The sequence below is a fragment of the Daucus carota genome, chromosome 3 (assembly GCF_001625215.2).
Source record: "Daucus carota subsp. sativus chromosome 3, DH1 v3.0, whole genome shotgun sequence".
NCBI lineage: Eukaryota > Viridiplantae > Streptophyta > Magnoliopsida > Apiales > Apiaceae > Daucus > Daucus carota.
In genome coordinates this window covers 60,762,723-60,776,487 of record NC_030383.2, presented here as the reverse complement: position 1 = coordinate 60,776,487, position 13,765 = coordinate 60,762,723, and the positions used below count along the sequence as shown (strand labels likewise).

General features: G+C 34.3%; 2 protein-coding genes across 2 annotated transcripts; one reads left to right on the top strand and one right to left on the bottom strand.

Moving 5' to 3' along the window:
- Nucleotides 1-1,592: 1,592 nt before the first annotated feature.
- LOC108214841 (uncharacterized) lies at nucleotides 1,593-10,101 on the top strand. The gene is made up of 22 exons (XM_017387055.2): nucleotides 1,593-1,909; nucleotides 2,452-2,531; nucleotides 3,562-3,648; nucleotides 3,735-3,785; nucleotides 3,882-3,999; nucleotides 4,111-4,167; nucleotides 5,026-5,090; nucleotides 5,202-5,285; nucleotides 5,808-5,858; nucleotides 6,020-6,082; nucleotides 6,202-6,248; nucleotides 6,353-6,422; nucleotides 6,501-6,563; nucleotides 7,127-7,216; nucleotides 7,319-7,357; nucleotides 7,596-7,745; nucleotides 7,837-7,914; nucleotides 8,004-8,089; nucleotides 8,301-8,349; nucleotides 8,430-8,510; nucleotides 8,720-8,813; nucleotides 9,717-10,101. Exons 1-22 carry the CDS (start codon nucleotides 1,675-1,677, stop codon nucleotides 9,782-9,784), a joined length of 1,806 nt encoding a protein of 601 aa, XP_017242544.1. The 5' UTR covers nucleotides 1,593-1,674; the 3' UTR covers nucleotides 9,785-10,101.
- Nucleotides 10,102-10,871: 770 nt separating this feature from the next.
- LOC108214842 (uncharacterized) lies at nucleotides 10,872-11,752 on the bottom strand. The gene has a single exon (XM_017387057.2). The coding sequence runs from the start codon at nucleotides 11,630-11,632 to the stop codon at nucleotides 11,045-11,047; it is 588 nt and encodes a 195-aa protein (XP_017242546.1). The 5' UTR covers nucleotides 11,633-11,752; the 3' UTR covers nucleotides 10,872-11,044.
- Nucleotides 11,753-13,765: the final 2,013 nt, after the last annotated feature.

The window sequence follows — 13,765 nt, the reverse complement described above, 5'->3', positions numbered from 1 at the left end:
CTAAAATAAGACGAAGTGAATGTTATATTAAAAATGTTCAATGTAGAAAATCAAATAATATATCATTATATATCAATTTTAGAATTAAAATTATTACAATAAAGCAAATTGATTTAAAATTTTGTTTATACTTTACTCAGCATAGCGGGCACAATAATCCACTGAAGATCCCAGCCCAACCGCTAAATTCCAAATTTTCCAGCCCACCAGGAGACACAACAAAGTCCACCAAGCTTCTCTATATATGCAGGGAAAATACCAAATAAACTCTCTCATTTCAAGCAGTAGGGGATAAAAGTGAGACTGAGTATTTTCATATTATATTTTAGTATTTTATATTATATGAAAATTCTATACTTCAGATGAATTATAAATAGATTAAAATCTAAATTAGTGTTCAATATTTAATAATCACTTAATAATATCGATTACTTAATCATTTTACTTTTACACTGAATTCATAATAATTTGTATAATGGACTTGAGAGCCCTAAATCTCACGGGGATATGACATTTGATAAGAATTATTGGTGATGGCGTATTAGAGTAGTTGAGACTCGGTCTCGTGGTTTATAGAGGTTTTGAGTGTTATGGTGTTATGTTTTACGAATGAGTTTGCACCAATCTCTTTTCTCCCACACCTTCATCCTTGCAATCCGTGAAAGTGATAGTTCTTAATTTCTCCAATTGCTTCCTCAACCCGACTTCATCGTCGCTAATGGGTAATGTTTCGGTAAGCCCATGCGAAGAAGGTTATGTGCTAAGATATTATAGTCATACCGTATCACACACTTTTTAGTTTTTTAATTATTGCGCACCAAGTTGAGGATCTTCACGGAAACATCGTATCACACACTTTTTTAATTATTGCGCACCAAATCGAGGATTTTCACGGAAACAGTCTTTCGACTCTAAGGGTAAGGGCAGGCTGCGTACGTTTTACCCTCCTCAGACCCTGCTCTGAATAGGAATACTGAGTAAGTATGAGATTTATATACTAAAAATTTAATATTAAACTATCCAATATTTCTTTCCAACCATGCTAACCGGTAAGATACATATATCAGGTTTGGATCCGAAATCAAAACTCAGGAGTATATTTAATTGGAATTTTAATTTTTTTTTTTATTTATGAAATCCGAGGATATTCAGTTGAGATTTTTTTAAATCTCAGCATATTCAATTAAAATTTTAAATTTTAATACAAAGTCTAGTGGTATTTAATCAAGATTTTAAATTCTTCTTAAAAATTCGATGGTATTCAATTAAAATTGTTTAAAATCCATTAAAATCTGATGATATTCAAATGCTGATGGATTTTTTTTTAGATTTTATAAACTGATGAATTTTGTGACACTGCTCAGTGTATTTTAAATTTTTTGAAATTTCATCAAAATTTATAATATTTTAAAAAATTGTGTTAAAATCCTAAAAGTTCTGTATGTATCATATGACATTTTATCAAAAATTCACATAAAATTAAAATCACATATAATATATTAAAATCCATAAAATTAAAATCACATGTAATATATTAAAATCCATAGACTAAAAATAATCTACTAAAACTCGGGTCGAATAATATACACCCTCTCCTCCACGTAAACAAACTATCTACTTAAGTAGTTGCAGACTTACAGCCAGTTTACTCCCCCTGACTAAACAACCTACCCTATGCTCTCCCGCTTAGTGCCTAAGCCCAGCACATTGCGCACGCTCAATCTCGCCCGAAAATTAATCTCAACTCGATCATTTTCACTCACTACAGCTTCGCAAAAGCAGGATAGCAACATGAAATACGTCGTCGTAACGGGCGGAGTAGTGAGTGGACTCGGCAAGGGCGTTACTGCTAGTAGCATCGGCGTCGTTCTCAAAGCCTGTGGCCTTCGTGTCACTTCTATCAAAATCGGTGCTGAATGCTTATTTTATTTTTTATATGTGTTTGTTTTTGTAATTGTTTGTTTTATTGATCATGTGCTGAGCATAATTACAACTGAGTTCTGTTGAGTTTTGTGTTTGGAATTCGGTTCGATAAAAGTTTGATATGGGCGAAAAGTCGAAATAGGTGTAGTGGATAGTGGAGAGAGTTGGAATGTGAGAAGTTCGGGTTGAGTTGGACTCGATTAAAAATGTTAATTAATGTGAATTGATATTATTATTAAGCTGGTTTGTAAAAAGCGTCATGAATCGAGTAATTTGAAGTAGAAGCTAGGTTGCACAAGGCAATATTTGAGGAGCTGGAGCTCGAGCTCGAGCTTGGCTTCATTATTATTGATTTGAATTGGCATATATTATGGACCGAATTTGAATAGGTTATGGATAGTTTTGACTTGTGTACACCATGGTTATAGCTGATGTGGAATGTGGTTTTTGTATAATTAATGTTGTTCTTGTAGAAATATATAATCTACAATTTCTTATGTGTGTATCAATGTATCCCTATGATTACAGATCCGTATTTGAACACAGACGCTGGTACAATGTCTCCGTTTGAGCATGGGGAGGTTTTCGTTCTTGATGATGGTGGAGAGGTTGTCTTATACTCTTTTTAAATGCTATACATGCTCTATATATAATACAGAAGTAGATTAGAATATCGCACTGTAATCTCGCGCTTCTTTTAGGAACGTTTTTGAAAAAAGTTTTCAACATTTGAAGTATCAGATGATTTGTAAAATGTGTACATATTTACATAACTCTGCAGAATTGACAATGGTTTCTATAAGTGTAAATTGCGGAATCTAGGAGAAGGCCTCCAATAGTGAAAGTTTGGTAAAAAGAACTTTCTTACTAAAAAAAAATCAGCTGGAGAAATGATCCATGATAAACCTACTCTTGAGAGTGTTGAGACATTAATTTTTTTTTTCTTGATAATAATGTTTTGAAAGCACCTAGGATTGGTAAGAGTCAGCTATATATATAAAAAGTTATATCCAGGTTCGGCCATAAGTTTTTTTTTATCATGGTCAATATTCGTATGATATGTTTACCTGTATAGATTTTGTCAGGGACCTCCGATTCCTATGAGTTTTTTTTAATGTTTTGTTGTTTTAATGCTTTCTATAGGGTTTAGTGCAAAAATAGAGTATAAAAGATAGATATGGCAGAGAACAGGTAGGGATAAGGGCAGAATTTAACATAGAAATAAAATTAGAACAGACTTGTAGAGACGATCAGGGAGACACGAAGCTTAGAGAGATAGAATGGGGTTAGAAACCCTAGAGAGAGACAGAATCAGTTATAGAACATAATAGAAAAAGGGTCTGGGTCCCCGACAAACAATTGATGCAGCACACTACCAGCGGTACCATGTCTTCCGGCAGAAAAATTACTCGTTCTAGGGTTTTTACTTTTTACCTTCCCGCGGAAAAACCGGTGGTGGCATCTTGTCAACAATTGTTTGATTTGGACCAACACCGATAGTAAAATACATTCAGGTCTGGTATTATAGACCACAACTGAAATGACTACTATGCCCTTACGAGCTACAGTTACTACTGCTTGTAACCACTATCACTTCAGATCTTGACAGTTTTATACATTGTTTTTTTTCTCCAATAGGTTGATCTGGACTTGGGTAACTATGAACGTTTTTTGGATGTGAGACTGACAAGAGACAATAACATTACTACTGGAAAGATCTATCAGGTGCTGGAATCCTCTAGCTCATGAAACGTAGTTGTGTGATTTCCTAAATCTTGAAAATGTTATTAATGTGTTTTGTTTCCTCGTAGTCGGTCCTTGACAAGGAACGGAGAGGCGATTATCTTGGGAAAACTGTCCAGGTGATGCTTCATTTGTACCTACTTTATCTTCCGTATTTCGAGCCTTTCAAAGATGGTGCTACTCACTCTACTCTTTTAATGTAAGTGGATTTATAGGTAGTCCCACATATTACGGATGCAATAAAGAATTGGATTGAGTCTGTGTCTGTTATTCCTGTGGATGGAAAAGAGGGCCCAGCTGATGTTTGTGTCATAGAATTGGGAGGCACCGTAGGTATGGGCTCTTGAGTTGTCTCGTTGAAGTTTGATGCACCAAAATTTGAACTCAATCTTTACTCTTTTTACCGATCATTTATGGTATATGACAATTATTACATATTATCAGGTGACATTGAATCAATGCCCTTTATAGAAGCTTTGCGGCAACTATACTTCTCTCTGGGTAAGGTTTTGTTGCTTTTTATTAGATGGGAACTTGCTTTCATGTACTTAGAAATGATTAGGGAACTAAAATAAAAGATATGAAGATTGAAGGGCTTTATCGCAGGGTTCAGGGCCTTGAAATCAGGGTAGAGATCTTGAAACTTGTGCTCAATTTGACCAGCTCACCAGCATGCGGAGAATGATAAGAATTCAACAACTTCATTCTAGGGATCTAGACTTCTAGGCCTTGAGCAAATGAGCAATGGATTCGAGCCATCACACTATTGTTCATGGCCTTGAAGGCGATATTAGGCACAAGTTTAATGGCTTACCCTTATTTCAAGGACTTGAATAGGATGAAAGTTATAATATATTGGACTTTCTCATTTAGTTTTAATTCTCCTTAAAACATTTTGCAGGGATCATAAAAGCACATCTAAGTATATTACTATATATGCGGTATTACATTACTTTAAGGGACTTAAGATATTTTTTTTGCCGGATATAAACTAGGTTTTACTGACCGTGGTTTGTTTTACACTTCCTGCTGCGATCCTAAAGATATCTCTAACACAAATTAGTTCTCTGACATATTTAGTTTAACTGGCGTAGCTAAGCATTTGCGAGAAAATCTTATGAAAAATGTTGCGAGTGAAAATTATATTTCCCACATTCTCATCTCTCTATGGTCATAGAGCTTCTCTATTTTTGTTAGGCTCTGTACTGCTCATGCGTTTTGTAGATAGCCGCAGAACTAATGCCTATTCATCTTACATAGCTGTTTTGGTTAACTAACAATTTTTTCTCACGCTTATGTTTGTTTTCCGTTATGTTCAAATGTGAAACTGACTACTTGAATGCTACACTTTTTCTTCAGGACAAGATAATTTCTGCCTCATTCATGTGAGCTTAATACCTGTATTGGGTGTTGTGGGAGAGCAAGTAATATTCTAAAGCATCATTTGTTAATTATGGCCTGAATTTGATGTTGACTCACTTTTATATCCTAAGATAATGACATGATGATGTAAGTTTTATTGCCTGTGTTGGCAGAAAACAAAACCTACACAACACAGTGTGCGGGAACTAAGAGCACTTGGCTTGACCCCTCATTTTCTGGCATGTCGTTCTGCAGAGGTGTGTTCTTTAACTATACACATTAACTTTTCCTAGGCATTTTTCCTGCATACACCAATCTGGTCTCATAAACCTTGGTTAAATAAAACCACCCGCCAAAACTGGAGGCAATTTTGATTTATAAAATTTAGCTGAGTATATATTAATAAACAATTTTATCTGATTTTAAATTGCACAAATTATTTGAAATGTACTGCTCATTACCTGCTTTCTTTGCTTTCAAACTTAGATGAATCATTTTAGTTCAAATTACAAACTTCTAAAATTACAAACTTCTTGCATTAGGTTTGATAAAATCAACATCTAGTGCATTTGTGAAATTTGTGAAATTTTGTGCTTTTTGTTTCATTATGTTAGGTAAAGTATCAACATTTTCTTGCATCACTGAATAGACTATGTCTCTGAAAACTGGTTTCTTTGTAATGATTAACATTTAATCTTATTGACCTAATGTTTAGTTTGTAGTTAACGTGCTGTCCCTGATATTATTCAGTGTCCATTATGCATGTTTTTATAATGCAGCCATTACTGGAGGGCACAAAGCAAAAACTTTCGCAATTTTGCCATGTTTCTGTAAGTTGCTACTCCTAGCTGTTCTCTATAAATCTCTCTTATACACGCCTGAACTCCATTCTGTCTTTTAGGTCTTGTTTAGGACCATGCAGTATTCTGAACTTTCTACCTTCTCAAGTAATTTCTTAAGAATGATATGCCATGATCTTTAATCTTCACAGATAGGCAACATACTTAATATCCATGACGTTCCAAACATTTGGCACATCCCTCTCTTACTTCAGGTGGGTTAGTGTGTGTCTGTGTGTGTGTGTGTGTACATGATTATTTTTCTTCATCTGATTAGCTCTTGTAACATTTTTCTCGATTCTACACACTTTCTAATGTTGCACTTTTGTTGCAGAACCAGAATGCTCATGATGCCATTTTAAAGCAGTTGGACCTAATTAAGTAAGCGTTGCTTGAATGTGGTAGCCTGGTACATGTTGGCTTATTATATACGAAATATTAGTAGATAGAACACTACCGGACTTACTATGAAAACTCTGTTCCAGTGTAGCTACTCCACCTAATTTACAGGAATGGAATAACAGAGCTCAGAAATTTGATGACCTCAAAGATTCTGTTAGTATCATTCATTTGAATTAACATCCTACTGTTGTTTATGTTACTTCTTTACTCAATATATACTACACTTTACAGGTAAGGATCGCGATGGTTGGGAAATATGTTGGCCTAACAGATTCCTATTTGTCTGTTGTGAAGGTACATATTTGAATTCCAAATTTGAGAACTAGATACATGTTCTCACACACACACACACACACACACACTCAAAATACTCGTGAAGTATTGTTGTCTGGAATAATACCCTATAAATCTGTCACAAATTAAAGTCTGGCAGGCATTTGACTTACCTAATTTGAGAAATCGTGTTTGGCCAAGTGTATTTGAAAATCAACAGTTCAAGTTACTTTATAGAACATATAATAAAGAAGTGGACGTGTTATATTCAGAACATTGTCCTTGCTTCTTATTAGTAATTATCTCTGAGTATAGGGGAATAATAAGACACAATCATTAGCTGTAACTTATATTCGTAACATAAATTTGTATTTAATTAGTTACCATTACATTTGTGAAGTTTATCTTCTAAACTGTAGCCTGCAGGTATCAATTTCTGACAATATTTATATGGAATAATATCAGTAATTATTTGTTTAATGTGTATATGCTATTCCGCACCTATGTATCTGCTGATGATAAGGACTAAGGATAATTCGATGAATATTAGTTGACAGTTTTGTTTCCTTTTTCTTGATGATCAGGCACTTCTTCATGCCTGCATTTCTTGTTCGTTGAAGCCAGCAGTTGATTGGATTGCTGCTTCTGACCTTGAAGATGATAGTGCCAAATTGGTATTGGGAGTCTCCATTAGTTGCATAAATATGATAACTTAAATGTATGTTCCTTCTATGTATGTCTACGGGATTTTTGACTTGCGTATTATCCTCATGCAGACTCCAGAACTTCATGCTGCAGCATGGAAGACTCTAAAGGTAAACTTTTGGTTAGTGTATATTGTTTATGTTGCCTTACAATTTTGTCCGGGGATATGGACAAGCAAGTATATCAAAGGGATTTTGCAGAGTATAGACAACTCTCTACTGTAGTTGGTTCGATATTTATAAATTGTTGACTTAGACCTGATATAAGAGCTCCTATGTTGCTAGGAGGAGGGTGCCAGATTTATATATTTTTTAATGATCTACACTGAAATTTCATCCGCATGTTTAGAGTGCAGCGTGTGTCTTGGTTCCTGGTGGATTTGGAGACCGCGGGGTAAAGGGAATGATATTGGCTGCTAATTATGCCAGAGTGAATAAAGTTCCATATTTAGGGATCTGCTTAGGCATGCAGATTTCTGTAATTGAGTTTGCACGATCTGTAAGCTGGTTGTATAAATTATCTTTTTATTTCCCGTGTCATATAAAGTACAGATATGCTATAAATACTTGCATTTTGTCATAAATAATAGGTCTTGGGTTTGAAAAGGGCAAACAGTTCGGAATTTGATGCGCAGACACCTGATCCAGTCATAATTTTTATGCCAGAGGTATTCGACAGATCATGGTCATATCTGACATTTATGACCAATGCCTTGCACTTTTATTCGATAATCTCAATACATGACTGGACATATAGGGTTCAAGAACACACATGGGAAGTACAATGAGACTTGGTGCTCGAAGAACGTTATTCCAGACCTCTGACTGCATCACCGCAAAGCTGTATGTCACAAGAGTCAGTTAGTTACTAGTTACTACTCTAGAATATCTTGCATGGCCAAATAAATTAACTATCTGAGAATAAATTAATATCAGAAATTTTGGTTTCATTGTGTAGATGACTAAAGTTAATGTATGATGGTCTGGGAAGCATGTATGCAGCTTAGCTTAAATAACCTTGCTGTAGTAATATTCCAGTATACATGTCCTGCAGGTATCACAATCAAAAGTTTGTGGACGAGCGACATCGGCATAGATACGAGGTTAACTAATACCATTACTATTCATATTTGTTTACTTTATTGTATTATCTTTGCATTGATTTGACATGTACGAGATGCAGGTAAATCCAGAGGTGGTTGGCATGTTAGAAGAAGCTGGCTTAAAATTTGTAGGGAAGGATGAAAGTGGTCAGCGAATGGAGGTTTGTTAGTTAAAGACTTGCCTTTTGACTAGATTTTTTACTGTGCCACCATGCATTCTTAAACTTCCAATAATCTGAAGTAGTTTCTTTTTCACTTGCTTGAAGAGGTACCCTAGTTCTGCTCTTATTTCATTTCTGACTTGATCTTTTGAATTTGGAAATATTCTTTTAGATTCTGAATACGTATAACCCCAAATTCACATTTTTAGATTGTAGAGCTCCCCGATCATCCATTCTATGTGGGAGTGCAATTTCATCCAGAGTTTAAGTCACGACCTGGAAAGCCTTCAGCTCCATTTCTAGGTACTCCGTAAGATTTATTAATTTATCGATACCAGTGCTGAACTATGTTGATAAATATATGTCTATATACACTATATAGAAGTTTGTGATTGTCATTTAAAAGCTGGGATATATTGTGATGTGTTGCCTATACATATAGGGTTTGTTCACTCATAAACTGAAGTTGGGCTACAAAATTAGTGGACTGTATTTTTAACTTATTAATCTTTTTTGATGAGTCTACTTGTATTCTAAAATCGATCTATATTTGTATAATAAAAATCAAAATGCTTGTTTGTAGGAGAATTCATTCCCATCTCTTTACACATCTCATTTTAGAAATTTCACACCCTATCATATCTTTACTCTCATGTAATTCACCTTTGTTCTCCCTCTCTAATCTCCATTATGTTCTCTTCCCAAATTTTCCCATTCTATCCAACCGAACAGTACATTAGTAAGGTTTGCAGGATTGTAGCTTAACTTGCATGTATGTATCTATATATGAAAAGGATATATATGTGGCAAGGCGTTGCCACCTGTGGTTATAAATCAATTGAAAAAAGTACATTCTTATAATTTTTTATGGCAATCGAACCCTACATATGTGAAACACAAGAATTAAGCTGTTTCCGTTGTATAGTACTACAGTGAGCATGTTGTTTCCTGTATTCTGATCAAGTGAAATGATTTTATTTATTATCCTCCAATTCTTCCAATAATAATATTTGGTGATAGAATTGGACTGTAATATACATAAAGCACAATTTTAAGACTCGTGATTGTTGGGTATATTTAATTTAATCTGTTTACATTTTTGCATATCCTGTTAAGTTTTTGTTGGTGCTTATGTGAACAAGGACCTCGCATAACTCTTATTGATCAGCCTTGTATGGTTTCCTTAACATGCAAATTGTTGTATAGGTCTTATACTGGCTGCAACAGGACAGTTAGGGGCTTATCTCAGTGAACAACAGAATGGGAGTCTATAAGCAACTGCAAAAGTTCATTGCTCAATGTGTGACAAGGTACTTTAGTTTGTTAGGAGAGCCTAAGTTCCAAGGTCCTTCGCCTGCTTAAAATACTGTAGTCAGTTCCTCCTTGTCCTGCTGTTCGTCTATGTTGTTTGGACCTTGCAAGGATAGGCGCTACAAAGTTGGATCCTTCTTTCTTATTGATATTTCTTGGTTTGACAAGGTCTTAAGCTCTCATTGTCACTTGCAGTGTAACATGGTCATCCTTAAAGATAAATCCAAACAAATGTACTTAATTTGCATCATCAATCATGTATACTTTTATTTAGCCAGTATTTTTGTCCCTACTTTTGTTTTTATTTTAATTCTGAATAATTCTTACCTTTTGTGGTAGTATTGCCAATGAAAAGTATTAGATCAAGGGTCACTAATTTTGGAACTTAATCTCCCTCTAACTTCCCATAGGACTTTGAGAGAGTTAATGGACTGACATGATTCAAGAAACTCTCAAGTTTTCTTTGTAAATTGTACCATGGAGAACTTTACCATCAAAAGCTTCAAGAGATCTTGCAAACTTTGACAGATTGTGTAGTGTATATTCTTCTTCTTTCCATCGTTGTAAATTGCAATAGTTCTTTCAGATTTGAGGAATTTGACACAACGAAAATTCCATCCACTTGTGTTATGTCTGAGGGATTATGAACCTTGATCTCATATTTCGTCTATCAGATGACAGAGTTTCTGTAACTTATGTTCATTATATTTGCTAGAAACGCTAGGGGTACTTGTGTGAAGTTCTACATCATGTTGTTATACAGATGGTGGCTGGTAATGATAATTTGTTGACCCAGTGAGCTGTATTTGGGTAATGAATAATGATTAGTTAGTTGATTTGTTCAAATTATGTTTAACTTTATTACATTATTGTCCGGCTGTACTTCACATAAAGTTAGTTTATTACATTAGTTTTTTAATAGTAGTTTATTACATTTTTGATACTAAAATGTTGTTCCTTTCTGTGTTTTTAGGCCTACATATGTTAAAAATAATAGATAATATTTATTTATGAATAATAAAATTCCGTTCTTGTCAAAGAATCGGAGGATGGAAAAACAGCATTTTTATTCAGGGAAAAATTGATTAAATTGACTGAATGGAAACCTCGTGTATATACAAAACTGAGGAGAATGCCCTTCTACAAATTTGTATAACGTATGTATAGATGTATATCCGATGTTCAGTGATAAATATAGTAAAAACTTTTGATGAGATGGGAAATTAAGAATGTCTTTGGTCAACTGATGTGCTTGTTTTATGATATTCAAGGTATGAGATCTGTCTTTGCAGCTTCATTTGCTCATAGAACTTGGCTATGAATTCCTCAGCTTTGGTATCAATATTGGCAGCTTGTTCTTGTTCATGTTCCTCAATTTCCTGATCACCATATACCTCAACATCTAGACCTGAGTACTCTTCTTCTTCGTCTTCTTCCTCTTCCGCACTCTTCAAGAAACTCTTTCTAGCAATATCGTCGTAGTAAAATCCATCGTCGTTTGTGTCATTGAAATCAAAGTCGAAATCTACTTGTGCAGGGTTAATGCAAGGAATGTTGGGTAGCTTGAATCTCAAGGAAGACGGACGATGCATCCTGACATGAATAACCGGAGTATCATCAAAGGACAACTGACGCTCGCCATATCTGTAAGTGTTCCCACCATGATTATGGCGTAGGTTTTTGATGTACTTGGGGAAATTGAGCATGAGTCTTCTTCTAAGAACTCCACCTTTTCTTGCCCACAGAAGGGTTATTCTTAGAATGTTCCACGCTCTTCGAGCTGCATTCGATTTCTTCATCTGCATTTTCATCTTAGAATCCCAGAATTTTGTGTTTATGAAGAGAATGAAGTGAAAGACTGATAAAAGTTGAGAATGAAAGAGAGAATAATGGGAGGTTATCTTTTTTTAGGTGTGGAGAGTTTGTTTTATTTTTAAGGGATCAAGAGGGAGACTATATATATAGACATGAAGAGATTTGAGGGAGAGACCATAGTTAAATGTTGATTAAAAATGTGACATGTGAAATTGTTTTAAGAATTATAATTTTAACGCGGTGTGATGTAAGTTGTGTGTAGGGGCGGTGGTTGAGAGACCAGCTTGACGCGGGGAGATGCACTGCGCCGTTTTGTTTCCGAAACTGCCCATGAGTCCGCATAGAGAGGTGTCGGGTCATTTTGGGGTCGGGAATGCTATCCCCGTCCTAAATTCCCGAACTTGTCCCAATTTTCTAATTTCTTATAAAACTTTTCTCAATCTCTGTCGTACTCGAAAAAATCCTCGATCGGACGGGAAATATGTTCATCGCTCACAAAAAGTTGAGATGCAATGGAAAAGATAATTCCTTGAAATTTCAAAAAAAAATCTCAAATTTTAGTAGACAATATTTCATTGATTTCTTTCAATTAATAATAATGGGACTCTCCAAATGCACATAAACTAACCAATTATAATCATGCACTTGTTTGCCATTGGAAAAAAATACATTAATTCAGATAATCGAATTACTATTGATAATTCTTACCAAAAAGATGTTATGGCAACTGATTAAGATTACTGTAAATATCGAATTCTTGGTGTCGATAATTTTCCTCAAATTCGTAGCTGTGTTTAATCTGTTAAAAAATACTTTTAAAAAACCGCAATCAGAAAACTGTTATACGATGGTTAATGTTAGTACATAAACTTTGCCAACACATTACAGATTATCCCATCTGTAAGTAACACGTTGTCAGCTACCAAGGAGCCGTTACTTTTAATTCATGTACATATCTGGAAAAAGTGTATAAGTCGTTATATTATAAAATATTCATTTTATCAATAATTTTTTAGCCTGAAGCCCCAGGTCATTTGTGTACGAAACACGAGTACTGTTTTGTTATTATTTGAGGAATATATGTTGGATTCTTAGTTCATTAATGTCATTTCAAACAGGATTATATCCCAATTATTAGTAGAAATTAATAGAGTATTTCATTAGCAGACTATAATGACATTGACCGAGTCTCATGATAGTTCATTCTTCTTGAAAGAAACTTGATGAAAGATTTCAGATTTGAATGCGATGAGTTTATACAGCAAACGCGTAATATAACAGAACTAAATTTCTTAATATTGATTAGTAGACTAGTAAAGACAAGTTTTCTCCTTAGATCTCACATGGTTATTCACTTAATTATCACTGTCAAATCACTAGCGTGGAATCTTAAACACATATTGAAAGTAGTTGTGTGATTTAAGCAAGTATCGTTAAAAGTGTTAGGTACTTTATGTAATTTTTTTCCTATGAACACACACGTTAAAATTTTATAAGTTTAATGACATATTTTTATTCCCTCCAATAATAATAATTTTCTGCATACATAAAAATGTTCATCAATTAAATTTTTTTTATATAACTAAAAGGTTGTTGTTAGTGTGTGTTTATGTGTACATATCGATAAATTCTTGTTCGATTGGTTCCTCTGATTAATGAAACTCTATGTATGCACGTAAATCATCTAATTAAAGTCAGTAATTATTTAAGAAAAAATTTAGGACAAAATTTGAAATATGTAAGATGAATCATGTTAAAAAGAGATGAAATGATTATTTAAAGTAAATAAATAAAGTGTACTTTAAAGGCAACAACCTTTGGTTTGATTAAATAACGATACAGATGTGTGAGCTGTTTTTTATAATTAGTTTGAAGAAAAGGGGGAGATGGAGTTGCTTAGAAAATGTAACTTGAGTGCCAACCCAATATTTCTGTACGTTTCTTAGGAATCAGATTAAGCTACCAGAAACGTGAAGAATGAGTTCAGGCCCTCAGGCTCAGGATCTGCTTTCTTGTTATTTTCATGAAGCTTGACCGTACCGAAAAAATGACGACAATATCAGACACGATTCAAAATAATAATATATAATATAAATTTGATCTGATTTATAATTTAGTTTATCAATATA

Bases quoted from the DNA above. Each gene is read 5' to 3' on its own strand.
- LOC108214841 (XM_017387055.2), top strand. From the start codon at position 1,675: ATGCTCTCCCGCTTAGTGCCTAAGCCCAGCACATTGCGCACGCTCAAT. The intron at 2,532-3,561 runs GTTGTCTTATAC...TTTCTCCAATAG, and splicing joins TTCTTGATGATGGTGGAGAG to GTTGATCTGGACTTGGGTAA. The intron at 6,564-7,126 runs GTACATATTTGA...CTTGATGATCAG, and splicing joins CCTATTTGTCTGTTGTGAAG to GCACTTCTTCATGCCTGCAT.
- LOC108214842 (XM_017387057.2), bottom strand. From the start codon at position 11,632: ATGAAAATGCAGATGAAGAAATCGAATGCAGCTCGAAGAGCGTGGAAC.